General features: G+C 44.6%; 1 protein-coding gene across 1 annotated transcript in view; it reads right to left on the reverse strand.

Moving 5' to 3' along the window:
* The window catches only part of LOC140689661 (uncharacterized), a 148,662-nt gene extending 123,972 nt beyond the window's left edge, over positions 1 to 24,690 (reverse strand). Inside the window, exons 1-3 of the mRNA XM_072950630.1 lie at positions 24,624 to 24,690; positions 23,946 to 24,222; positions 21,272 to 21,552 (exon numbers count right to left, since the gene is read on the reverse strand). Of these exons, the coding sequence (XP_072806731.1) occupies positions 21,272 to 21,552; positions 23,946 to 24,018 (354 nt within the window). The 5' untranslated portion in view covers positions 24,019 to 24,222; positions 24,624 to 24,690. The remainder of the gene's footprint in view (positions 1 to 21,271; positions 21,553 to 23,945; positions 24,223 to 24,623) is intronic.
* Positions 24,691 to 27,785: the final 3,095 nt, after the last annotated feature.

The following is a 27,785-nucleotide window of genomic DNA, read 5'->3' on the forward strand; positions in this document are numbered from 1 at the left end:
ATACAAACTGAATTACTGGGCACTTCACAAGCTAAGGACTTCCAACTTCTAGAAGATAACTTTGTAGTTAGTTTAAAATACAAAACGGTCAGATTTGAAAGCCTTGAACATTGCTAAATCATCCAAATATCAATGAGATCTAATTAGCCTTCTCTGTAGAATGTAATTCCCCATGATGGCAAAGCAGACCCTAATAAGTAGTGGATCCAAGACTCGTGTTTTTCACTAGCTATGATCATTTTAAAACATGTAAACAGATTTAGAAAGATATGTCCCTACGACATTTATTCTTATTGAGATGGCATATGTATTCAATTGTCTATGCAGAAAATAGGACCCATGATGGTGTTTAAGAAATATTTTGTGTATTGAAATATTTATTTTTAAGTGCAGACAAGGAGGGTGAGTATTACTCCGTTGTAGAGCACCTGTTGTGCATGCACATGTTCCTGGCTTCTATCCACAGTACCTTCATGAAAATAAATAAATACAAGTGCTTATTTAAAAATAAGAATAAATTTATATAAAAAAATAAATGCAGACTAAAAACCACTGCAATCTAGGAGCCACAATTATAATAAAAAAAGTGTTTCTATCAAATATTGACTATACGCCAATCACAGAGACAACCACAAATCACACCTGATAACCATCACGTGTGATTCTCAGCAACCCTACTAAGTAGACACGGATGAGAAACCCGGCTCTGCGGATGAGGAGACGGAGCTCGGAGGAGCCGGGGACGCTGACCGTCCTGCTCCCCGTGACAACGCGTCAGCCCAGGGCAAGCGCTGACAGAGCTGCTCTGAGGGGACACCCAGCTGCATGGAACCTTGGGGGATGGGGGAGTCCTAGAAAATTCTCAAAAGTGTTCAGTGAAAAACCAGCTCAAATATATTACACTGTGCCCCATCCTCTAAACACGGAACATGACTGAGACCTTTTTGATGTCTCCGTGTCCTTTCTGCCATCATCAGTTATGTGCCCTCTCAGCGCGACCAATCGTGAACTGGACCCCATACGAAGTGCATTCAGATGGCAGAGCTTTTAAAGCTGTTTTATGAAGTTTGTAAGACTCTGTCTATTCCTCACACAGGCGGTCATCCAGCAATAGTCACTGTTGTGGATGTACCACCTGAAATCACACCTTTCTGCTTTTTAAAATCCCTTCATGTAATACAGAATTTTAAACAGCAAAGAAGCAGCTCAACCACAGACAGTGGACAGCTTTTCACCAAACGGACTGGAACAGCCCATCAGACTACCTGGAAGCCCTTTTCTTCTATTAAACCCACTTCCACGTACTTCATCTGTTTGGTGGACTCGGCCTCTGACTGGCCTACTCAGAGAGATCCCATCCTCACATCCGGGGGTGGGAGAGGACCCTGCTGCTGGGAGAAATCAGTGAGGAAGGTGGACATCCTCCAGCCATGTCTGCACGGGTAGAAATGCCACTTGCTCAGAAATTATACCGTTAGAACCCCTGGGCTCCCATGGACTGGTTTCACATTTAGCAAACTTATGACACACTGATGCAAGAAAAGCAGAAATTTAATTTATTAATGTAACAGGAGATGTGAAACTACAAACCAGATTGAAATACCAGAGTTCAACCATGAGTACAGATTCTCCTCCACGGCCCAATCTCGGGCAGGCAGTCACAAGGCAAGCGTGGACAGAAGCAGAGCAGGAAGGGTTTCTAGATTAACTCAATGTACTAAATTTCTGTTATAAGAACAGATCTACTGCCTGGAAAACAATTAACGCCAATCATGGGGCACACTCCATGGACAGTGGCTGAGACACGACTGTGAGCACCTGTATAACTCCTCTTTCCCTGTCCTTTCTGGTCTAACTGATGCAGAGGTATAGAGATCCAGGGATGCAGATACCTCTAAACACCCAAAGCCCATCCCTGGGAGCCTGGAAACCAGATAGCCAGGGTTTAAATCCCAGCTCTGCCACTTACTAGCTCTGTTACCTTGGCCAAATTACTTACCCTCTGTGTGCCTCAATTTCCACACTGTAAACCTGGGATAACAATCAAATCTTTCTTACTCACTTGTTGTGAAGATTGGAGGATTCATTTCTGTAAAACTCTCAGAAAAGAATGTAGCACATTTTTGGTGCCCAACAAATGTCAATTTAATAAGAAAGTGATTTACAAATCTCCCATCTAATCATCTACTGTGTTTCATGGCTAGTCTGAGTCCCAAAGGAAATCCTTATTTCCCCTCTTATAAACTCTTGAGGAGCACCCTTCTCTTTCAAGCCACCACCTGTTTAAACTGAGGGAGGGGATCCCTCCTCCCCACTCCTCTGGTCCATGGGAGACTGCTTCTCCCTTCACACCCCTGACCACTGGCCCATGGATAGCCCTCCTCACACTAACAGACTGAGGTGTGAGTCCGGGGAGACAAGCAGGGCATATGAAACCTTTCCTTCCCCTCCAGTGTTGGCCACCCTTAGGAAGCAGCCGGGATGCTCAGTTCCATGGCAAGACAGTCCTGTCCATTATGGGTCAGATCCTCTCAAGTGAATGCTCGCTGTGGCCCAGAGTTACCTGGGACTGCGTAAGTCTCTAATTCTGGGACATAGTGTCATGACACTCACTCTCCCACAGCCCTGAATTTCATGGAGAACGTGGCTTCATCAGTAATAAAGGAGACATTTATCGCCTGCCTGTTCTTCTTTGTCATCTCTCAGTTGGCTGCTGGACACAACATGTGTATAATTATTGGGTCCCCCTAAGCCACAACATATATGAAGTAACAAAAAATTCTGTGGCTTAACATTGGTTCAGGGCGACTGTGTAACTGTCCTGACTCTGCTGATGCTAAATTATGTGTATAGGAACTATGGAACTTCCTCAAATATCTTTCATCATAAAACCAGCTTTTCTTATTTTCCTGTTTCTCAGTAATTGCCAAAGACTATCAAATGATGGCTTCACACCAAACAGCAGTTAAGTTTATGAGCCCTCTTGACATACACACTGTGCTAAACACTTTACATAATTTCTAATTCTCACAATTCTACAAAGCAGAAATGAGTGTCCCCATCACACAGACGAGGGAAAAACTCAGAACGAACTGACTCAGGATCACATAGCTCAGTGGCAGCGCGTGCACGCAAACCCAAGTCAAAACACTACACCCCTTCGTATATGTACCAAATCTCCTACCACTTATTGACACACAACGGTGGGGATAATACTTAGGGAACTCAGTACACTTTTCAGCTTTAAGGTGCTCCAGAGGCCGCTTCTAGCTCTTTTATAAAATCCCAGCTCACTGATTTCTAACACTGAAAGAAAAGTCCGATGTTGCCACTGTTTGCACAGGAAGTCTGAAATGTTCACAGCGAGATGATAGAATAAAACTAAGACATAAGCAGAATAATATTTCCAGGTAGTCAGACATAATGGACATTGTGCTACCCTGAAGCACTAAGCAAAGTAATCAAAAAAAATAACATTGTTTAAGACTTCCTTTACAAACAGGAAAGTTAAGACTGTAAGAAGGTGCAACAGCGCCACCTATGGCTTAAAAGGCCTTCCAGGTTGCCTGGAAAGATGCAACACAAAAATTGCCTGTAGGATCAGAAACAAGAATCAGATAACTAAAAGCTTATGTAGCACATAATACACTTCGCTTCAGGAAAGGGAGGGGTATTCAGTATTTAATCTGATATTGCTAATACTCCTGAATATATACAAAAGACACAGGCTCATGGAAACTCATCTTTGAAGAGGAAAGAATCCAGTCCAGCCACTTCATTTTACAGGAGGGGAGATGAGACTGAGATCTGGGATCTGTCCTCCTGGCCATCGGCAGCAAAGCTCTCCTAGTCCTCATGTCTTGCACTGTAGCAAAAACCAACAGACCTGTACTAGGCCTATATTCATAAAAGTCATGTCTGTATTTTTCCAACAGTAGGTAATCTAAGTATCTTACAAAATACTTCTCAAAAAGCCAGGAATTCATAGAAATGTATTGAAATACAAAAACATTTATTTACAAATTAAAACAGCATGAGCTTTTTTCTATTAAAAAAGCTGACATGTCAAATCAATGTTTTGATATTTTAAAACCTATTAAGAGTGCAGAAAAATAAATCAAAATTTTCTTTAATCACAAAAGAGAGAAGCTTATTCCCTGAAAATGATCTGTGGATTTTTCTAAACTTAATGCTTCTGGTCAGATTCCTACGAATTTAAATGTCTGAGTGTATAGTTACACGGCAGCATGAACACTGAGTTGTAACAATACACACTCTGTGTAAATAATCTTCAAGGTCGTCTTCTTAAGTCAATTTAACTAGTCCCTGTCTCAATAGAATGATACAGATTTCATTAAAACTTCATACTGCATTCACACACACACACACAAAACCCTGAATCCTTTTTGCTTTAAGCCATATTCATATATATCCATATTGAATATGCATCAGAAACAAGCCACCCTCTTTAGTATTCACAGTTGATCCTTCTAAACTATCTGTCACTGTGAGAGCACATTTTTACTAAGCAGCTCTTGGATGCTTTGTATACAAGGCGTCTACCTCTCACAGTCAGACACGGTAAACGGCATCACTCAAATTTCACAAGTGAGGAAATATATTTAAGCCATGGAAATAACGTACATATTTATCATCAGGAAAGAAAAGAGTAAAGATTTTACTTTAAATATTCACTGACAAACTTTTCCTCCATACTAAGACTACATACATAGAACAAATTCAGTCATTGTAAATTATTCTGTCAATAAGCACCACTAGAGAAAAACAAGCAACATCATTAGCAATGGTTGGACTTTCAAAGCCCACTCCTATATTGCACTATAATCATTTTTAATGTTTTGTTTTCAGTGCTTACATAACACTAAAATAAAGAAAACATAAACTATTTAAGTCATTACCTGAGAATGCAACATTTGTGAAAATGTACAATTTTAATTAATGCCACTCTGTCTCACATTCTCACTGGTGTCTCTCCTTTGAAGGCCTCATCAGGCTGAGATCGCCAAAATCGGTCATTTATGGACTCACAGGTGTTCTGGAAACCACTCAACGGGAGGCTGATCAGAGGAGAAATTGAGAATGCATCCTGTGCAGCCTGGGTTCCAGCACCGAGCTAGCCACCGCCAGCTGCGTTTGATTTGGGACAAGCTGCCCACCTCTCAATCCCTCAGCTGCAAAAAAGGAGACATTGATACCTACCATCAAACATCGGCTTTGAAATAAAAGATGAGAAAAACAGTTTAGCCTTTGGTAGGTGTCCACTCACAGCAAGTTTGGTCATTATGATAATGAGGATTACTTTTAATAAGTTAAGCTAGACCAAAAATTAGAAATCATCATAAAGGAGAAACATTTTAAATCAATGAGCATTTACTTTTGAATGGACTGAAGAAAGTTCTATTGATTTTTTTAATAAACCAAATTTTGTCCATTAGTTTTAGATTTACAGGTTTATGGACAAGTCTCCAAAAAAAGAATTAGAGGCCTCTAACCTCTGAATACTAACAAAGCAAAGTTTAAAAAAATTACGGGGGAGAGTATACCTCAGTTGAGAGAGTATGTGCTCAGCACGCATGAGGCCCTCAGTTCAGTCACCAGTAACTCCATTTAAAAACTTTTTTTAAAAAAAAAGGAGAATTAAAGCAAAATGATGGAGGTCTACAGAATTTTTTTAGAGAATCCACTCAGATTTAAGATGGGGAAAAAATATCCATTTCTCACAGGAAATCTTGAGAAATATGGAAACCGGATCTGAGTTGCCTAGTTTTAACATTATTCTTGAATTCATATTACCAAGTCTTAAAACTACCTGATAACCCACAGTGGTGATAGTGATCATAAAACCTGCCAATGCGGATTGAACTCCGGCTAGGACTGCTCTGTTCTGACATCTCTGCCCCTGAGGCTTCACCAGACTGACAGCACTAAATATTGTCATTCATGAGCATCTCGTGTAAGTCTTCCATTTGTGCTTCTCAGTCTCCTCTCACCAGCCCCTCTGAGGGAAGCACTGTTATAATCCCCACACGCAGATAAGGTCACTGAGGCACAGAAACTAAACCTGCTCCAGGTCACATCGGCATTAAAGGACGTCTGTATTTCTGCTGTTTTGCGATTGACAAAGGAATCTGAGATATCAATACAAGATAGACTGTTAAATAATCAAGTCTGTCAGGTCTTCACCTCAAAGAGGAGATACTATAAATTCCTGATGTAGGATGAGGCTGCCGCCACAAAATGACTCAGCTAGAAATTAATACCCAAGATGAAGCAGCGGATACACATAAATATTCACGACTGTCAACTCCGCTCACGGGTCTTGGCCCTTCACTGCCTGAACGGGGGTGAAATCCCCACCCGTGTCTGGGAGGGAATCACGGATCTTCCAGGTCTCACCCAGGCATCACGGGCTGTTTCCCCCTACAGACTGTCCTAAACGATTAAAAAGCTCTCAAGTTTTTTACACCAGGCAAAACTGAAAGACATTTCTGCATATGGAGCACTTTCTCAGGCATAAATCTTTTTTGCATACACTCAGCAAGGGTGAAAAAAGAAACATGACTCTGCAAAGTCTCTTAGCCTTACCACTCACAGGAGTAGAATGGTCTCAGCACAAGATGACTCTTCACATTGCAGGATGAGAACAAAATAAAGCCGCCCCAACAACAGGCACTCCCAGACACAGCGCTCAGCAGTCTTCTGCACACTCACGGTTGTGCAGCCCTCAACACCATCTATTTCCAGAACACTTCATCACCCCAATAGAACACCCCTGTCACTAGCAGTCACTCCACAACCCCCCTCCACCCAGCCCCTTGCAACCATCATCTGCTCTCTGTCACTGCATGAGCCTATTCTGGGCATTTCAGATCACTGAAATCAACAATATGTGGCCGTTTGTATCTGGTTCCTTTCAATTAACATGCTGTTATCAAGGCTTTCCCATGTTGAAGTGGTATCAGCATGTCTCTTTTCTTTGAAAATGTTAAACTTTATTAGAATGTGGTAAATACTATCAAAAATAGTAGAGAGGGGTATAAGGGGTGGGGTTTCAAAGGGAAAAGGCTGGGTTGAGCAGTCAGGGTGGACTTCCCAGAGCAGATGGCTTTTTTCTTATTCCTCTTTATTTATTTTTTCTTTTTTATTCACTCTTATGTCTGAATAATGTTCCACTAAATGGAGATACTACATTTTGTTCATCCATTCAGCAGCTATATATGGACGAGGTCCAGAAGAATGAGTGTAAGTGGTGGCTAGCAGGGATGGCATTTAAGCAAAGGGCAAGATGTGCTTTCAAAAAAAAAAAGCGAACAATCAGAGGCACAAGGAAATTGAGCGCGTTTCTGAGAAAGTGCACGGTTGCTTCAGTAGGACTGCCATGCAGGGCTGTGGAGGAGAGTGTCAGGAGACACAGTGAGGGAGTCACATGAGAATATTCCCCACTGCAAGCAGCACAGCCAATTCTCCTCCCTCATCCTGTATTATAGAGCCATTTTTGCTAGCTTTTCTCTTATTTCAAGTAACAGTATTTTAGTTACACATCTGACCATCTGCATCAGACCACATTAGCTCCAAGCCACAGAAAATCATTCACTGACCGGAGCAGCTACAAGACATAACATTGATGGACCAGGGAGTCTTGCAGCATCGCAGCCTGCAGGCACAAACCACACATGTTCCCTGGTGATGTCCGGAAAGTAAAATGCATGGAAATATCTCACTGCTGCTGCACGACATCTGCCCCCAAATTGCCCCAAAATCATGCTGGCACAGCACTACTCAACCCTCGCACTACCCAAAAAAAAAAAAAAAGGGAGAGAGAGAAAAGAAAAGAAAAGAAAAGAAAAGAAAAGAAAAGAAAAGAAAAGAAAAGAAAAGAAAAGAAAAGAAAAAGAAAAGAATAAAGCTAAGAAAGTAAATTTAGGCTCTTCCATTGAAAACCAGCAACCATCACTGCCAGTATCTGAGCTGGAATGATCCTGACTTCAAAAACCACTGTGCAGTTACTATTCAAACGTGACAGACATATATGTATTTCACGTAGATGATATTACAGTAGGATTTTTCTTTTCGAAATTTCCAGTTGCAACATTAGCACAAGAAAGTTTATGTTTCAGTTTTTAAAAAAATCAATTATTTTCCACTTTCTTAATTTTGAACCTATTATTATTTTATAAAGGGAGCCATGCTGCAGATTATAAACCAAATATCTGGCTTCTGCAAACAAGACCTATATGACTTCACTATTTCAGAGCAAGCTTTAATGATGCTTTCAAAAGTGGGGTCTGGGGCGCTCACTAACAGCTTTTTAAATACTGACAAAGATGTGCTATTATGTAATGCAAAGGGTCTACCTACACATCAACTCAGAAACCAAAGAAACTACACGAAAGCCTTAGTTTATCATTTTAAAATATTCCTATTATTTTGAATATTAAATTTCTTAAAACATAAGATTTTTTTTGAGAAAGACAGCAGTTGTATTAAATTTCCTCTCACCAAGAAAGCAATCTTTATCAAGAATTAATACCCCTATGGAAATACAAGAGACGGGACGTTTCTAGCTAAGTTAACCTACAGATCTCAACACAAGCCTAAATCCTATCAGATCTCACTTGAACGAGCTCAGCAAAGTCCTGGGCTACCCTGGAACTTAGCTCTTCTGTTCCTTATGTTGGCTGAGCTAGGATCATCACACAAGGCAGGGAAGGAGAGAAGAGGTAAGACCACCTGGCAGCCTCCATCTGTTTACTTCCAGCCACAAGTTGTCGCTAGAGCGACCCCGCTAACAAGCCCTCCACATAAGGAAATCCGGCATCCACACTGCCCCTGCCGTCCCCAAGCAGCCCCGATGCCCCTCTCCCCCTGGTGGCCTCCGAGCCTGTGAATGGTCTTCTAATGACCCTCCCAGTTGGTGACACCCTCCCCCTCTTCCCCGCTACACACACACACACACATACACACACACAGCCAAGGCAGCCTTCCCAAAGCACAAATTTGATTACATCTCCCCCACTTCAAACCCTTCAGAGGCTCCCTGGTAGAGTTCTAGCCCCACCCTCGACCCTGCTTGCCCATCCTCACCTCAGTACCAGGTCTCCAGTGACCTCAGGGGCCCCGTGACCTGCTGCTACTTCCCACTAGCCTCCAGGCTCATTTTGACTGTTTGTCAAGGAAGCCTTCATTCCCTCCAACCTCCGCACTTTGGATTAGGTGCCCTGCTGTGTTAATAGAACATTTTAAACTAAGTCAACTTCTGACACTGCTAAGCTCTCAAGAGGCAAGTACATTTTGCTTACTACTGTGGGTCCACCCCCTCTCCCCTAGACCCTCAGAATTGCGTGTGTTATGAATATAAGAATGAAGGGGTGGGACTCAAAAGGACAGGCAGAGCTGCTCTCCTAAGGGTCACTTCCTGCTGACACCCTTCACTGCCTCCCCTGTGTCAGTTCTAGTAAAAACCAAGCTCCTCCAAAGCCCTCCACCCCTAGGCCCTCTCCAGTGTCCTTCAAAGCAGGGGCACCCACCACCCTGGACCACACAGGGCAGTCTCCATGAGTCCCCACCCCACAAGCCTCCAGGCCTCTTCCTGGGCTGCTCCTGCCACCTGAGTCACCCTCTTGATTCCTTCTCCTGACTGACTCTTACTCTGTCCTCAGAACTGAAAGTAGAGCCAATTTCTTCCAGGAAGTCCTCTCTGATGATGCCCTTTAGCTCTTGGCTGGGCTCCGTCTACAGCAGCACAGCTTGGCGACCAACTGGTATTTGTCCACCTGCTACTTTGAGACCATGACCTCTTGGAGGCCACGTGGGAAAAAGGAGTGAGGTGACAAGAGGGGTGGGAAGAGCAAACAGCAAAATCACAGCTCAAGTCCCAAATTCAAGGATTCTGTCTCATATAAAAAGAATAAAATGTTTCATACGTGTGTCATTTGGCTATGATTTTTGTGACTCATGGAAAACAAGGGCTTGGTGTTCAAGCCTAAAATCCAAGTTACATGCAAAGAAATGTATATATTCATATCCAAAGGAAACCAGAGCTGCTAAACAACAGTTTGCAGTTAAAATCCATAGGAACTTTGATAAAAGCAATCTCACTCTCTCTTTTTATTTTTATTTACTTTTTTTGGTAACATATAGTTTTAGAAGTATTTGTATAACTAAGTGATGGCTACAGCCTATAATTCTGCACTGGAGTGTTTGGGGCTAAGGAAGCCCAGATTACATGCACTGTGTAAATGCAATAACACCAACACAGTGACAGGCGCCCTAGTGTCTGAGCTGAAGTTCCAAAGCAGAGAACCTTATGTTGGAAGACAGCTCTCAGTAGAAAGTAAGAAACACAATGTTCTGTACTCAATTTCATTCGCTTTATGGGCCATTAACAGATAGTATATCCTGTCTAATGAAACCCCAAAATATATTGTCATCTTCGATTTTCTCCATCTGACTGTTTTATGCTAAATTTGGATACCAAACCCTCACTCCATACGGAAAGCTCAGGTCTACGCTGCAGCACAGTTACATCCCGAGGAAGAAAGCGGATCAAGGGAGAACTGGAGAGTTTCCCTTCAGAAGCTTCTAAGTGTGGTTTTGCACCTGTACGTCATTTACAACCACGCCATCGTCAAAGGAGTAAGACCTTACCTCTGTGGGGCAAAAAGCACTGCAGTGCTTCTGAACCATCAAAGAACGCTGAGCTTTGTGCAACAGTCCTGAGGCACTTAAAGCGTACTTTCTCTGAAAGGCTCCGAAACTGACTCACTTCACCATTTCAGGTACAACGAGGAGGTACCGGAATTAGTAGAGAGAACATGCCCTTGAAGTCTGACAAGGCCCTGCTTGAATCCTGCTACAGCATTTACTAGCCGCTAAACAGACCAATTCCTTAACCCCTCTGAGAAGGCTTCCCAATCTTCAAAATGGGGCTGCCACCGTCCACTTGGGAGGCATGGATGTGATTGCAACACGCAAGAAGGGTGGCCGACTGGTACGTGACACGGGCCCTGGCTAGTTTCCCTCCGCTGCCCTTCTCCCCCTTTAAACTTGCACTGTTCCCCCTGGTAAGGGTGAAGCCCCCAGAACAGACTGCCCGATTCTTCTGTGTATCCCCGGATACATACCTTACCCTTAGGAGGCCAGAAAAACAACTGCTTCCTCCCCAGTCACTATCAATATTCTTAAGAGTCTGTGTTTTTTTAACTCTATGTTGCAGGGAGACTATTCCAGAACTGTTCAACCACCTTTCTCCAGGTTGGCTCCTCTCCCAGCGCCCATCCCTTCTCACCTCAAATCTTCTGTCTGATTGCCTTTTTTTGTGGGAAAGAGAGCCCGCTAGGCTGCGGACTCCCTAGGCCTCCCTCCCTTCCTCACAGGAGAGTGTGACTACATTCTCCCAACTCCCCACTCCGACTCCAGCTTCTGAGGAGTTTCCCCTCCTGGACCCTGCAGCCTCTGGATCGTCCCAAGATGCGCACACGTGACCAAAACCCTCCCTTCAGATTTCTTCCTGGGTGGCCCTGCCCACCCCCCAGAACCTTAAGGATAAATGCCATTGCTCTGAAAATCACAAATGCCGCTGACTGACACACCAAACCTGCATGGTCTGGGCTTTCCTCCAAGCCAGGCACAGCCCTGCCCCCCCTCAGCCACAGTCTGCACCTCTTGAGATGAGCTGATCCACTTGCACGGCTGTGAACACCAGCTAAGAATGACGAATCCCAACGTTTATCAATAGTCCGGCTCCTTCACCTGAGCCCCAGGCCCATAGAACCGAGTGACTCTTGGAAGTCCTAACTTGGATGACAAATGGCATCTTAAAAATGCCTTATGTCAAAAAAAAAAAAAGCCTTATGTCCACCATTTACTCTAGACTTCGATTCCTGGCAGGTACCTCCCAGGCTCCCCATTTTAGTTACAGCCCCAGCACCCACCTAGGTGTTTGAGGTCACATTCAATTTCCACTGTTCCCTCCACCTGGCCCTGCCCTGGAATCAGTCTTGTCATTTCTGTCACTAAGCCAGTCTCAAGTCTGGTTCTGCAGGGAGCACAGATGGAAACCCACAAGTTCACAGTAAGGTGCAAGGAGTCACAGTCCTCCGAAGGGAGCTCCCTGGAGGGGGAGGCATCTCCTGCCGCCGGTCACCTCAGAAGGCACTGGATTCTCACAAAGGAGGACCAGGAGAAGGGACTCAAGGATCTCCCGTGGTCTGAGCTTTGAAGGGCCCGAGGTCTGGGGGAGCTCCTAGTTAGCTGACACTCCTGCCAGTGAGCAGATGAGGATGGTAGGAACCCAGGCAAGTCTGTTCTCGCTCCGACCCCTTTTCACTCGGGAGCCACGGGAAAGGCCTGTTTCCAGGGCACAGAACGGCCATCAGAGATCCCAGCCTGCATTTGCCAACCCCGACAGCCTAGATTCCTACTTGTGACATTTACTTCTGTTCTGTTCCCCCCAGAATGTGATGGACTCTTTCAGAAAGTCTGGCCTGTCTCAAGCGAGACCAAGTCAGTGAAGGATGAAGTGTCCACATTTGGACCAGAGCATGAAAGGAGAAACAAGGCCTCATGGCCAGCATGACGCTGGTAGCCAAACCCTTCCCCTGGGTGAGATGAACCAGGGTCAGGGTGAGAATGCAAGGTCCCTTCATGGCTGACAGGGGTGTTGGAGATTCACTACCGCAAAATAACGACATGGCCGTCAGTGGTGGACATCAGCTGCAACAGACACAGAGTCAGATATTAACCGCCAAAAAGGGGTAAAAGTAAAGGCTGGTGCAGGGAGGCCTGAACGGCTGCTGAGGCAAACCACAGACCCGGCTCTAAATGCCCACTGGCTGAAGCAGAGAGGAAGCTACGGTCCCCTTTAGCGGTCCCTGTGTCCACCAGATCCAAGTGAACCAGCTCCTTAGGACAAGGCAATGTTTTCCTGATACTTAGAAAAACCAGCCTCATAAAGGGAACAAAAGAGTAGCATGGTTTTAGACCCGCTCCTGCCCCTCTATGAATGCAAAGTAAAGTAAATGTCACTGGGAAGGTGAATGCAAAAATAAAACCAAAAAACCAATAAACCGGTGACTGCTTCCTCCAACAGCGTCCACTGCAGCTGCTCACCCCCGAGCCTGCCACTTCCTCACCAGTGACCACCGGCCAGGAAACGCCGTCACGAACGTCAAACAGCGACAGCCATGAACTGCGTGCCAAGCACGTTTGTGTAAAAGCCAGAATCAATCAAGGTGCTACAGATTTTGACTTTCCAAGTTTAAATACTCCATGAAAAAAATCCCTCAGCAGCCGCCTAAATCAATTCGCATCTCACTTCTTCAAAACAAATAAACAAAACTAGTAAGAGAGCATTTGTTACCAAATATAAGGAGGAACAAACAGGTTCCTCAAAGCAAGGACTTTAACAGGCATCAAACACCAGTGGGTGATGTGCTAACAGAGCAAAAATTCCAAAAAACTAGAAAATAAGATGACTAGGATAATATATGAATCATGGCAACTGTTAAGTTTTTGCTTTTTAAAGCGATGGAGACGGCACAGAGGGCGATCTGTCTATTCCAATGCAGAGTGTGCACAGCCCACATTTTCAGACCAAACAACATGCTCACAGGGTGGTATAAGAGAAAAAGGAAAATAGAAAGAGGAAAAGAGGAACAGCAAAAATTAGAAACACATGAGAACAAAAATAACTGACAGCATTTACAAGAAATTACGTGAGTGTGATGAGGACAGGGATGCGGGGACGGTGAGACCCACCCTCACCTCCTGATCCAGGGAAGGCAGGGGCCTGAGGGGAGTGGCGCTGCCGGGGGACCCCAACGTGGTCAGCGCCCCAAACCAAAACTTCACCTAGATGCATGCAGACAGCTTTTGTGCTACAAAATGTGTTTGCACTTCAAGCTGGGCAATTTTACTCACTCCCACCAAGAGAAACAGAGGAGAATTAGGTTCTGCTCCTAAATCAAAGCATTGTTTAAAAAATTAATGACTGTGGAATAGTAAAATCAACAATGGAGTAAAAGTGACTGGAGGAGAACGTGCTTGACCCGAGCTCACTGGCCGCGTTATCTCATTGACGTTCAGATGCTGGCTGAGCCCTTATGGTACCAAAACAGACAGACCCACCAGGAGGGAGGTTTAATGCGCTGCTGTATTTTGATGCCTGGTACACGAGGTTCTGGGTAAACAATGGTGACAGTGTCAACCACTAGGGGCTAAGCACACATCCAGCTACTCCGCCAAATCCCAAGGGCAGACTTCAAAAGGCAAAAACAAGCTGGCATTCTCTGTTGGGTCTGCAGACTCAGAGCCAAGCAGTTGCTAAGCAAAAATGTCACCAGTGCCTCCTATGACAAAAGAGGAGGCACTGGCCTGGGGGCTGGGGCAGGGCTCCGGGCTTCCACTGCTCACCCACCAGTCTGTCCAGGGGGAGAAGGTGGTCCCTGCTTACATTGCACTGATGCACCTACCTTGAATGACGCCTTGGGACTCAACAGGAAGTGACAGGTAAGGTGAACGGAGCCAGCCTGGGTGTAGCACGGTTCTGGCAGCTATGCCTTCAGCAGTGCCCAGTTTCCTAAATCTGACACTTCATCTCCAAGGAGCAGAAGGGTAGTGTGGGCATGTAGATCACAGGGCCCTGTGAGGACAAGTAAAGATCATGGCCACGACATACCTCTCCCCTTCCTTAAGCCATAGAGGAATGTCCGGGGAGGAAGTGAAAATTAATCCCGAGCCCGCCAGGCACCACACGCAGGTGGGACACGGATCCCCTGTGTCTGTCATTCACAGGACTGGTGTGGATTTTCTTTTTATCAATCTCTGGCATCTTCTCCTCCATCTTACCAACAACAAGAAAGTAGAATCTGACCTTAGAATCACAGAGCCTCTCCTGCACAGTGGGCCCGGCAGCACGTGCCATGTCCTCAGACCGTCACCTGTGGGACCGCCATGAGCGCTCTCCAGACTCAAGGCCCAAGGCCGTAGGCCGGGGGGACACAGCTCCCCTCATTCTCCCCAGTAAAGGGGGACAACCTCTCGGCAAAGACATCGCGCCCTCTTCTGCCTGAGGGACGGCTTGAAAGATACACAGGGAAACATAGTAGAGGGTGAGGGGGTAGGCAGCCCAGAAGAGCTCATCTGCACTTCCAAGGCAGAGTGGGGCCTTTGACCTAATCACAGGGACAAAGTGAGGATGAATTTTTCCCTGCTGTGTCCCATTCTCTGTGACATGCCTTTCCCTGCGTAAGGAGCTCATTCAGAAGCCCCTGGCAGTGTTTCTGATGTCCTAACTTCACATGGTGGCTGTCAGGCAGGGGAGAGGGCCTGAGCCGTGCCGGTGCTGGCCCTGGGAGGCAGGAGACACCGGCTCCACCTCGAGCTCAACCAGCACCTCGTTCTGCGTCTCGGGATTCAGAGTCTCATCTATAAGCAAAGGGATGAAACTGTCCCACGACAGGCTGTCCAACAGGAATGAAATGAGAGTCATGTAAATAACGTTTCCCAGTTGCCACGTTTAAAATGCAAAAAAAAAAAAAACTAACTGATTTTAAGAACGGACCTTACTTATTCTACTGTATGTAAAATACTATCATTTTGACATGTAATCAATATAGAAAGTAACAAGATAGTTTATATTCTTTTTACTAGACAAGTTTCAGCGTCTGATGTGCATTTGACCTACAGCACATCTCAGCTCAGACCAGCTTCCTCCCCAGAACTCCTAACATCAGTAGCTGTGGCTACTCTATTGGACAGCAACTCCAGGGGTCTCACCAAGTGTCCTGGCTGAAAAGGGGGAGTAAGTGTCCACACTAACCCTAAAAGGATCTCTCTGAAACAAAGGCAGATTCACTTTTAAACGTCTGAAAACCAGCGGGCTGCACCTCCTTCCCGCCTTGGCTACAAGACAGACCTCCTCCTTGCTGATCCCATTCTGGATGTAGGGAAGCAATCTTTCACAAAGCCAGGGTGGCCCGGCCTTCAGGTTGATTTGCCTGCTGTCTGTGTCCAGTCCCACGAAGTCCTCCATCTCAAATAAGATGTAGAGGAGGGGGGTCTTCTCCCCAGGATTTTCGGGGGCCCCATCCAGCCACTTGGACTTGGGCAAGATGAAGAGTGACTCAGTGAAGTCCTCGATCCTCTTCTTCACCACCCTTCAGTCCTCGTAGATTGAAGGCCACGTCGGTGCGTGGCTGCTCGGCCACCTCCCCATACAGCACAAAGACAAAGAGCTGAGAGTCATAGAGCGTGGTGCCATACAGCTTCTCTGTGCGTGGAACTTCTAGAAGGTCTTGGCCAAGAGGCAGTCGGTAATGGTGACAAGGCCCACGACATTCCGGTGGGTCTGGAAGTCACTCCATCCATTCTAGGGTGCATAGTGATACCTATAGTAGATACAGAGTGCCCACTGGGAGCCGCACGGGCTGATCTGGCTCACCAAGGAGATTCCATTATAGATGCAAAAGAAATTCTCTAAGATGATCCCCACAGGTTGGACCACAACAGGGAGAGTCTGGCGGTCCTCAGCACACTGAACGTAGTCAGGGGCGCTCATGTTGCAGGCCCTGCCGAGAGGGCAGGTTAAACCGATGTACATACTGTGCTGTGGGCTGCGGGCCTCACTGGGTTGCGGCGACCTGGTGTGCACCACCCAGAAGGCAAGGGAAGTCCAAGCAAATCGGAGATAAGTTTGTCCTCAGCGTCTGCACATGGCTACTGAAGCTCAGATCACATTACCCAGCTTTTGGTCTAGGCTTCCATCCCCTGCAGAAAAGGGTCATTTCTTGTTTTCTGTTTCCAAGCACCTAGGCAGGCCCTGATGCAAAGTCAGTGCTCAAAACTGCTGAATAAAGGAATGAAAAAAGGAACTGCTTCCCCACCCCTCAGCAGGATATAATGCAAAGAACCATAGTGGGATCAAAATATCTGGATTTCAACTCCAATTTATTTGAACTCCTAAGGTGCAGAATAATGGGTAAGAAAACTTGCTTTGGGGAGGAGTTCAGTGGTAGAGCACGTGCTTAGCATGTTCAAGGACCTAGGCTCAATCCTCAGTACCTCATTTTAGAAAAATGAAACATATAAATAAACTTAATTAACCCCCTCAAAAAATATTTTCTCAATTCAAAATTAAAAAAAAAAACACCTTGCAATTGACACAACATTGTAAACTTGACTATAGTTCAATTAAAAAAAAAAACTCCTTGCCTTACAAGAATATATCTGGATTATGGAAGTTTGCAAGTGTAAAATGCCTAGGGTACCACCTTCATAAGAAGAAGGAACTGTACAAATGTACTATCCCTCATTTATGAGCTATTTTTCCTTTGGGGAGATTATAAACTCTCAGAGATATTTTTCTCATATTAAAAAAAAAGAAAATATTACCTGATTCTCCATACTGCTGAAGAATCAGATAACCTTATGAAAGCATCTGACCCATAGAGTTTATTCAATAAATGTTTGTTGAATGAATGAATAAACAAGCAAAGTGAATGCTGCTCCCTGCCACAGACCATCATAATGGTACTGCTTGGAAATGCCAAGCCCACGTTCCACCCAACTCTACACTAACCACGTGGGTGACCTGGGCAGGCCTGTGTGCTTGTCTCAACACCAGTTTATTCATAAATAGAAATGAGGGCAATAACACAAACCTAAAAGGGTTAGTGAGCCACGAATGAATAGTACCCCAAATTTGCAAGATGGAACCATTAAAGAAAATTGGGCAAAGAGTCCATAGGCCCTCTCCATATTATCTCTTACAACTACATGGGAATCTACATTACATCTCAAAATAAAAAGTCTAATTTTTAAAAGAGGCTATTGAGTTTAAATGAGCTCACTGTCTCAAATAAGGAACACACAGTACAAATAAGTGAATGCACAGCCCATGAGATGCACTCAGTAAATATTCCCACTGAACCCACTGGTCCCTCCAACTTCACAGCATGAGGATGGGTCCTCGTGGCCAGAGGCCACTGCACCTGGAGCTAACAAAGCTAGTGGTCCCCACTTTCAATAACCCCTGCCACCAACCTAGGTATAATTTTGTATTTGTAATATTTTTTCTTTTTATTAAATAGAAATCCCCTATTGCATAGCCTTCAGGTCACCAAAATCTGACCACAGAGATCATGATGGCAACCCTCCTTGGTGAAACAATAAAATGAAAAGCCATTTCCACAAGACCTCTGTGTAAACCTACTGGGGAACTTCATCCTGGACTGAGAGGAAGAGGACTGGGGAGGAGGGGGCAATATGAGGCACACAGACCCATGGGCCACCTGTCCCACGATGGACATTAGACTCAACCCTCACCCTCCAGGAACTTCAAAATACACACAGACAGAGTGCTGTGGACAATATATATGTATTTTTAAAGAAATCCCGACTCTCTAGCAGGTCTTGTATCTACTGAGACACAAATGGCTTATGTGTATAATGTTTCACAAAAGCCTTAAAATATTATCACCCCAACTTGACACATTAAGAAACTAGGGATAGAGGTTTATCACATTGTGCAAGATTAGAGAGAGGCCACGTCAGACACTGTATTTAAACCCAAGCCTTTGCTCCAGTGCTCACACTACAAAGTGTGACATACTGCCCCTTTCCTGCCCTCTCCCTGCAATAAATCTCTGAAGAGTCTTTTCTGTGCCACGTGGAATCACAATCACATCAATTAACCACAAAGAGCTATGTGACTCCTTGGAAGACGTGTCAAAATCTAAAGGGTTGGGATGGGAGGAGAGATTTGCATTTTCTGTTTCTCAAAGGAAACATGGCTTTAAAAGAAACTGAAAAGCACTTCTCTAGTCTAAGCCCTCATTGTGCAGAGAAGGAAATGGAGGCTCAGAAGAGATGAGGAAAGGGACTTATTAACAAATATTGCCTCAGTGCAGCACCAAGTCAGCCCTGGGCCCTTCTGGGGGAGTACCTGGAAGGCCCAGGAGAATGACAGTTAGAAAAAGGAAGGAGAAGAAGCATGTAAGGCCCTGTCTCTATACCACCATAACATGAAGTTCCACCAAATTATCCAGTATGGGTGCAGCCAACATTTAGGTTGGCTAAACAGGTTATAGAAACCTGGAAGTCTCAACCATAGTGGAAATTCCAACATTTACTGTTTTTTTCCAAGTTCAAGCATCAGTTCAGTGCGCTCCATATGAGGGACTACACGAGGCCTGGAGTTCTCCCAAATACAGATCTCTATTATCACGTGTGCAAACCACACACAGGCCCACCAGAAGAAATACGCCCACAGATAAGATGGAATTACTGAAACAGAAAAGAGCCAACCAGCATATATTGCCAGCAAAAATGGTGCTGATAGAAATAGAGTAATGGACATAGAAAGAAAACTGTTGTTAGCAGGCAGGAAAGGGAGGATTAACAGATACACATTAATAGATATAAAATAAATGACAAAGACCTACTATATGGCACAGGGTACTATTTTCAGTTTCTTGTAATGAGTTGTACTAAAAACAATCTGAAAAACATGTGTATACATATGCATAAGCTTATAACTGAATCTCTGCTGTACATCTGAAGCTAACATGGTAAATTGACTACACTTAAATAAAAACTAATTTTATATAATAAGTAATAATAAAAGCAACGCCATAAAAAAAAAAAAGTAAAAGAACACGGTAATCCCCTTAGCTGTAGGTGGTGGAGAACTCTGCAAGCACCAAGTCCACTCGAACACTCCAGCACTGGCGGTCACTCATTCTAACCATCAGAGAATCACTTGGCTTCTACGAGGTTAACTTTCTCTTCAATGAAAGGCTACAGTTGCAACTAACGATGTATTGAATCTCATCATTCACAAACCCAAGAATTAATGAGGATTTCCCATAGGCCTGGCTCTGGACAGATGAAAAGATAGGGTCCCAGATATATTCATGTGTAGAAGAAGTTTATGCCATAAAGACATTTATTCTTCCTGCTTTGATAGACAGATTCATTGCAATTCTGATTAGAATTCCTCCCAGTTATTTCATGGAATGTAACAAGTTAATTTATGGTCAGGAACAGCCAAGAAACTTCTTTAGAACCACCACTGGGAAGGGGTGGATAGGTCATGCATTTCAACTGGTCTTTCTGATGTGATGAAAACGTTCTGGAATAATAATGGTTGCACAAATGTGAATATGCTTAAAGCTGCTGAATTGTAACATTTAAGTGGATGGACTTCGTAGTGTGTGAACAATATCACAATAAAGCTGTTATATGAAAAAATCCTTCTTGACAATTATTTTTCCCTCTATACTACTAGTCTGTCCCACAATTTAAGAAAAACAAAAAAAAACCAAAACAAAACAAACCAGATTTTGCCAGGAGCTCTTTAGGAGTGCAATGTCCCTGGGTCTCCAACGCCTAGGGTTGTGCTGTTCCTGTTAACACACAATAGCTGGGCTGGACTAGTTAGGGGCTGTAACTATCTTTTTAAGATCAACGGTCTCACGTTTCACCCTGGGAGAGTGAAGGATGGAGGATGAGACAGCCTCATGCCTTCAGCTCATTTTTAACTGAACCAAGCCCTACTTTCACCACTGTAATCCCTCTCAATATAAAAACACGTGACATCAACAAGCACCGCCATCATAACACCTGAAAGTGTTCAAGGTACTTACCTGGGGCAGAAATACTGATCAAGGAGACAGAAGCTCCCTCAGTACTGCTGCTCCCTTTTCCCGACTCCACCAGGAGAAGCTGGGCGTTACAGCCGCGGGCTCTCAGTCTGGGGAGCAACGCCCACGCCGCTTATCTGGACCTCAGGGATCGGGAAAGGGAGAGGAAGGCAGCCCCGTGGTCGCGGGGCAGGGAGAGCCGGGTGGGGGACGCGGGCTGCAGCCCCGCTCGGAGGCCAGCCCCAGCCCCAGCCCAATCCGCCCGCCCCGTCCGGGTGTGCAGACCCCGCCCGCCCGGGACACAGCAAGCCCAGTGGTGGGGACGGGTCAGCGGCCAAGGAGAGGAAGCCCGGGAGGAGAGGACTCGCGAGCGGGAGAGGGGAAGGGGACACCAGCAGCGGACTGAGGGGAGCCCGGCTGGGCCAAGAGGCAGCAGGGGCACACCTGGCCCTGGACAGCTGTGGACGGGGCGCCGGGGCAGGTGGCGCGGGCAGAGGGGCCTGGCCCGAGCAATCCAGCTGAACACATGCTTACTGGCGCTCTGGGGGGCTGTGACAGGCGGACCGCCCTCCCGCAGCAGCCTGAACCCTTTCCCGATATCCCCTTACCTTGCACTTCCACAGCCAGAGGCCCCGGCCCCAGGCAGGAGCCAAAGGCCTACAGGGCGACAGAGCTGAGAAGCCATTGGGGCCGATCCCCCGCTCGGAGCTGGAGCTTCCAACCCGCGGTCCAGCTGGCAGCGACTGCGCATGCGCAGGAGGGCCAGCGATCCGCTCTGGGTCCTGAGAGAGAAGGGGAACCGAGAGAGGGAGAAAATGGGAGGAGGAGTGGAGGAAGGGAAAAGTGGAGGGAGACAGATGGACAGGAGGAGCAGAAAGAAGGCAGTTATCTGGAATTGGGAGGGGAGTAGTAGAGATGGGGAGAAAGCGTTTTACCTCTTGGGGCACCACGAAGAGGGCAGCAGTCCTGCTTATGCACCCTTCTCTAACCCTTCAATGCCCACAGCTCATATTTTATGTCCCTGGCCCAGCCCTCCAGCTAAGTTCTCTGCAGAAACCCTACGGGTATCATACCCGTTGCCCCCAGAAGGAGCTAGGCCTACTGTTGCTCCAGGAACCAAGCACCTGCAGGTGTTGTCTCTCAGAACTACCTTGGGAAGAGTACATATTCCCCTTTTACACGCTGGGAAACAGGCAGGCACTATCTCTGCCTTAGCTCCATTGTCCCAAGTGTTGGGCTGGCAGGGAGCGGGAGGTAAAATGTCAGAACCCCAGAAGGAGCAGACTGCCTGAGTGTTGGTGTATAGTCCCCATCCCTCCTGGGTAAATCACACCCCATCCTCGGGGAATAATCAAGGGCTCACCGTAGGCCCCTGTGTGTGGGAGAGCTGCCTTCAGTCCCAGTGCCCAGCTTGCTAGGTAGGTAGAAGTGTTATTGAGTCCAAATTCATTCTCCTCAGTGCAGGACAGGCCAGTAAGTTGGGAGACCAAGTGTTGGGGCATGGAATAGCAAGTTTCTGTAGACCTAGATGGCAAACTAATGTCCTGGAAAACCATCTCCCCAAGTCACAATTCAGACTGCTTTCCTATGTGCTTGGTTTTTGTAAACTTCTTGGTGTAGGAATTCCTTCTTGTTAGAATCCTTTGTTCTTGCAGCTATCTCCCTGGGTCAGATCCCTGTAAACCTCCAACAAAACAAACGTTATTTTCTATTCTGCAACTTGTTATCTTTATATGATTGGAAAAGTGTTAAATACCCTTAAAGGTCAGAGCCTTCAGAATAGGCTCTCCTGTATATTTTAGGCTCTAGGCAACATTGTTTTACAAGCAAGATGAAGCCTAGGAGACAGAGCACAGGGTTAAAGTCAAAGGAACAAATCTAATATGGAGTCAGATTTCTTCTTTTCTATTACTGTGGCAGAAGCCACTTGAGGATTTAAATCCCTTTAAGTTAAAAATAAGTAAAACTTTAAAGGCATTTACATACATTGGTGGGAACTTGCATAGCATATCTAGAAAAGCACACAAAGGATTGTAAACATTGGCATCTACAGGGAGGTGTGTAAGAACAGAGGATGAGGGAAAACTTCTTTCACGTGAGTATTTTTTGCTCTGTTTGAAGTTTTTTAACCATATGCATATATTTCTTTTTCAGTTAAAATAAAAGTGTAATGGAGCAAAGGAGTAACTAGCTCAGCAAATACAGCAGCCATAGACTCACTGAGTCATCATTTTTGATTTAAGCCAGGAAGCATTGATTGTCTCTCTTCTATGTGCCCAGTGCTGTTTTAAGACTTCTTTTATATTTTTTTATAAAATAATAACATGTTATCCCTCACCCCTGCCCAGGGCTGGTGGAAAACCAACTGAGTTTTTATTGAGTTGTTTTCCAAGGAGTAGAGATGAGTTATAAACAGAACACAACTTCAGGGCAAAACAGGCGGAGTGGTTTTCCAGCAGGCCAGATAGCGATGATGGGTTTTCAATAGAGGCGCACAGAGGCTGAGAGAGAAAACCTCCAGGACCCTTCAGAAAGCTGCCCAAAGTGTCTTCCCCATGGCACTACTGAAATAGGAAAGAACAAATCTGACTCCATATTAGATCTGTTCCTTTGACTTTAACCCTGTGCCCTGTTTCCTAGGCTTAGTCTTGTTGTTTCTGCATCTTTTGTGAAACAATGTTGCCTAGATCCTGAAATATACAGGAGACCCTATTCTCAAGGCTCTGACTTTGAAGGATATTAACACTTTCCCATTCGTATAAAGATAACAAGATACAGAATAGAAAATAGCATTTGTTTGTTGGAGGTTTACACGGATCTGACCCAGGTGAAGAGCTGCAAGAACAAAGGATTCTAACAACAAAGAATTCATACACCACGTTTGCAACAACCAAGCATTCCCGCTTCCCCTTTTTAATATAAGAAGAGCCTGAATTCTGACTTGTGGTGATGGTTCTCCGGGACATTGGTCTACCATCTTCTCTGCTGGGTTTACAAATTAAAGTTGCTATTTCTTGCCCCAAATCCTTGTCTCCTGATGTGTTTGCCTGTAATGCACGAGTAGAACAAGCCTGGACTTGGAAACACAAACATACATTGAAAGTACGCATTTGGTATATTAAATGACATGCTTCCACTCGTCTTCCTGACATTTTTTCTCTTGACCACTCCTACTATATTTATGAAAAACCTGTCATGTGGACACATTTCCATCTCTAGCCACTACCCTTCCAGGTAAGAACTGATGACAAGAAAGCAATGGAAGTTGCTAGAAAGTATTACCTGGCCAAAAAAGAGCAGAAGTGGGTTCTGGCTGATATTCAGGAGCAGGCTGGGACACCTGACAAGATGTCATAAGTACGGATAGACAGATGGGCACCAAAGGAGAAGCTTCTAAACTTCCATGAGGGACTTGTTGGATAGGAAGGAAAAGTCCCAGACTATATCTCTGATCCCACCACGAGCTTCCTGGGCAAGGCTGGGCAAGTCACTTAAATTCTCTAGACCCGTGCTGTCCAACATGGAAGCCACCAGCCACATGCAGGATTATGATGTTATTCTGTAGCCAGACAGAATTATAAATAAACATTTTATTGCAAAGGGTAAGCAGGTATAATATTTAAAAACATTATTGGTTATCTTGCCCTAACATGTTATTTTTGTATGTCTAGCTTTCTGTGGTTTGTAATGCCTGCGACTAATGTTTCCCTTACAGTGAGGTATTTTGAAATTATAAATTACTGGACACAGTACCCTCATATCACAGTAGAAAAAAAACTGACCCAAATAAGCAAGGTGATCTGACTTAGTAGTTATGAGCAGGGGCTCTGGGGCCAGCCTGCCTAAGTACTAATTCTCACTCTCCCTCCAAGGGGTTCTGTTTGAATCTTGGACAAATTATTGTTGTTGTTGTTGTTGTTGTCATTGTCGTTGTTATTATTTGTGCCTCTTTTTCCTTACCTTTTAAATAGCGAGGAAAATGTAGACTCTATCCCCTACAATGCTGGCAGTATTAAATGAGTAAACGTCTGTGCTGCCCACTTCCCTGGGTTTCAGAATTCTCCAGGCAATCAGTGCCAAACTCAGTGGCATTCTCCACTGTCTTCGTCAGTCTGGGATTCTGTAACAAATTACCATGGGTCGGGTGGCTTAAACAACCAGCATATTCCTTACGGTTTGGAGGCTGAGGCTTTCAAGGTCAAAGTATCTGGGAGAGGATTGCCAGCTCGAAGATGGCTGTCTTCCCACTATCTTCATGGCCCAGAGAGCAGAGAGAAGCAAGCACTTTGGGGCCCTGTATAAGAACACTAATACCATTCATGAGGGCTCTACACTCATGACCTCATTTTATCCTACTAATCACCCCCCAAAGGCCGCACCTCCCAATACCATCACCCTGGGAGATGGGGTTTCCACATATGGATTTTGAGGGGATGCATTCAGTCCACACATCGGCTAACTCTCCCAAACATGCAGTCATCAAACCTGTAGTTAATTTCAAAATAATGTTTATATCTCTCTGCCCATTTCCATTCCTACATCCACTAACACTGAAGCCCTGTTACATTTTATTTCTTATTTTTCTTGTAGAGGTTTAATTGATTCCTCTAACTCCAAGGCTCCGCTCGCTCCAGTCTGCTTGACAGCCCTGCCAGATATGTCTTCCTTAAATCACCTTCCCATTTCACCTGGTTGTTTTTTAGGTGTAAATGTCAGAATTCTCTCCACACCCCATCCTAGACCTTTAATCCCTTACACTACCGCTCACTATGTTATTTTCTTATTACCACTGTAACAAATTCCCATAAGGTTAATAGCTTAAACCAGCACAGAATTATCAGCTTATGGCTGTGGATGTCAGAGATCCAACACAGTTCTCATTGGGCTAAATTCAAGGTACCAGCAGGGTTCCTTCCTTCTAGAGGGTCTAGAAGAGAATGTTTCCTTTTTTTTTCCAGTTTACAGAGGTCACCCACCTTCCTTAGCTTGTGCCCCTCAACTTCCTCCATTTTCATGGTCAGCAGCCTTTCTGAACATTGCTCCATTGCTACACCTCCCTCTGATTTTAAATTCAGCTGGGAAATATCCTCCATTTTAAGGACCCCTGTGATTACATTTGGCCCACCTGGACAATCCAGGCTACTCACCCTATTGTCTCATCTCAGGATCCCCTTGTCCCATCCCACTCAGGCAGTATGTATGTGGCTGTGACATTCACCTTGTGTAACATTTCCTCTCATGAGCAATTTATGGTTCAAGGCACTTATAAGTGACTTTTTGTTTTTCTTCCTTAAGCTTTCTACATTCAGTATGTCTGGTGAGATTATATGAATCCTTTTTATTTGTGCCCCTGCACTAATCTTTAATAATGTATCATGGGTTTAAAAGGCTAACTAATAGACAATTTAGGAGACAGAAATCCTGTAAGATTTTTATCCTAAAATATCTGTCATCCCTTTTGCCATGTACAGTAACATGTCACAGGTGGCTACCCTGTGGCCGGGGAGGGACATGATTCTGCAATCACACTCCCCTCATTCTCACCAATATGCTGATCAACTAACCAAGGATCTATGCTCTCCACTTCACTCACTTCCTCCTCCTTTCCATTGACTATCCTGTTCCCACTGCTTCCTTCATTCACCACATCAGGATTTCATGACCACTTTCTTCTCTAAATGAAATGGGTATCTTGCATCTAATGTCTGACAGCTGTTCTTATTGTATATGCACACACTAACCTACACATAATCCCGTCCATCTCTTTATTTTCCTAGAATCTTCCAGAAGAATCAGTTCCATGATGATGATGACGATACTGACAATGACAGGGGACTCTCAAGGATTCTGATAAAGAGGGAATTGATAAAGGGAGGGAATCATTGACAAATTGCCCCAGAACAGGCTTAAAGGTAAATAACTCTTATAGTGTTTAATGAAATTGACTAATATTTAACTATTTTTAAAACTTTATATCACTGAATTTAAAATTTTAACGGGAATTTTCATTCACCACTAACCAAGATTCAACTCTAGGACCAAAATCTAAGGATTTCTGTCTTCTAAAAAATTGTCCACTAGCCTTTTAAACATGTGATCCTTTTAAAAAGTTTAGTGCTGGGCTGAAAATAAGCAGGATTCATATAATCTCACGAGACACAGTGAATGTGGAAAGACTAAGAAATAAAAACAAAAAGCCATTCATAACGTCTTGAACTTTACGTTGCTCACAGGAGAAAATGTATGCCAATGTGAGGGTCACATCAACATGACGACTGAGTGGGATGGGGAAGCTGATCTTCCTCATCTGTCATTTATGCTGATTTGTTAGATGCCAAACAGTTTCCTCATTGGATTTGCTTCTAACAAGTATGGAAGAATTTAGGTTCTACCAAAAGCAGGCTAAACATTTTCCCCTGCTGTCAGGTCTATGGACTGAATGTCCCCACAAGAAGGACATGATTATCTTTCATAGGGAAGTCTTCCTGAGAAGCAACAGGCTTTTCTAGGGCAGAACTGCAGGGCCCCCCATGGAGGGCTGGAGGAGGGCTAGAGAGGACACTGGAAAAACAGCAGGAGTGAGTTCAGATACTGCTGCTCAGGTCGCCAAAGTCAGCATTGCTATCTCTAAGGATATGACATTCTCCCAAAAGTTCCATGAGTGAAGGAGCCTGTGAACACTAAGCAGGTTGTTAAGACACAGCAGCACATAATTTGCGTGACAACACAATTAGAGTATGATTTGATATTTGGAAAATAATTAGCCCATTGTTCTTTGAAACTGCAGCAGTATCAATAGAAATAAAAAAGACTGAGCCATCTTGGAGACAACAATCAATAAACAATTCTAAATCTGCAGAATTCCTTGACAATATTCAAGCAATGAGCTAGATGTGTACTGCAGATACCTCTTACTGCAGGGCTCACTCCTGCAAAGCATAGAACTAGTTTCTCAGCACACAGAGGGAACCAAGTCAAGATTCCTAATCTTTTGAGATTTACTATATGGCTGGAAAGATCAGACAAGTACATACAGCCAAATATGATTAAATGTAATCAAATATTATCAAATGTGATTTGAGCACAGACGAAAGAGAAATTCCTTTCACCTGGGATCTAGAG

This window comes from Vicugna pacos, chromosome 27 (assembly GCF_048564905.1).
Source record: "Vicugna pacos chromosome 27, VicPac4, whole genome shotgun sequence".
NCBI classification, from domain to species: domain Eukaryota; kingdom Metazoa; phylum Chordata; class Mammalia; order Artiodactyla; family Camelidae; genus Vicugna; species Vicugna pacos.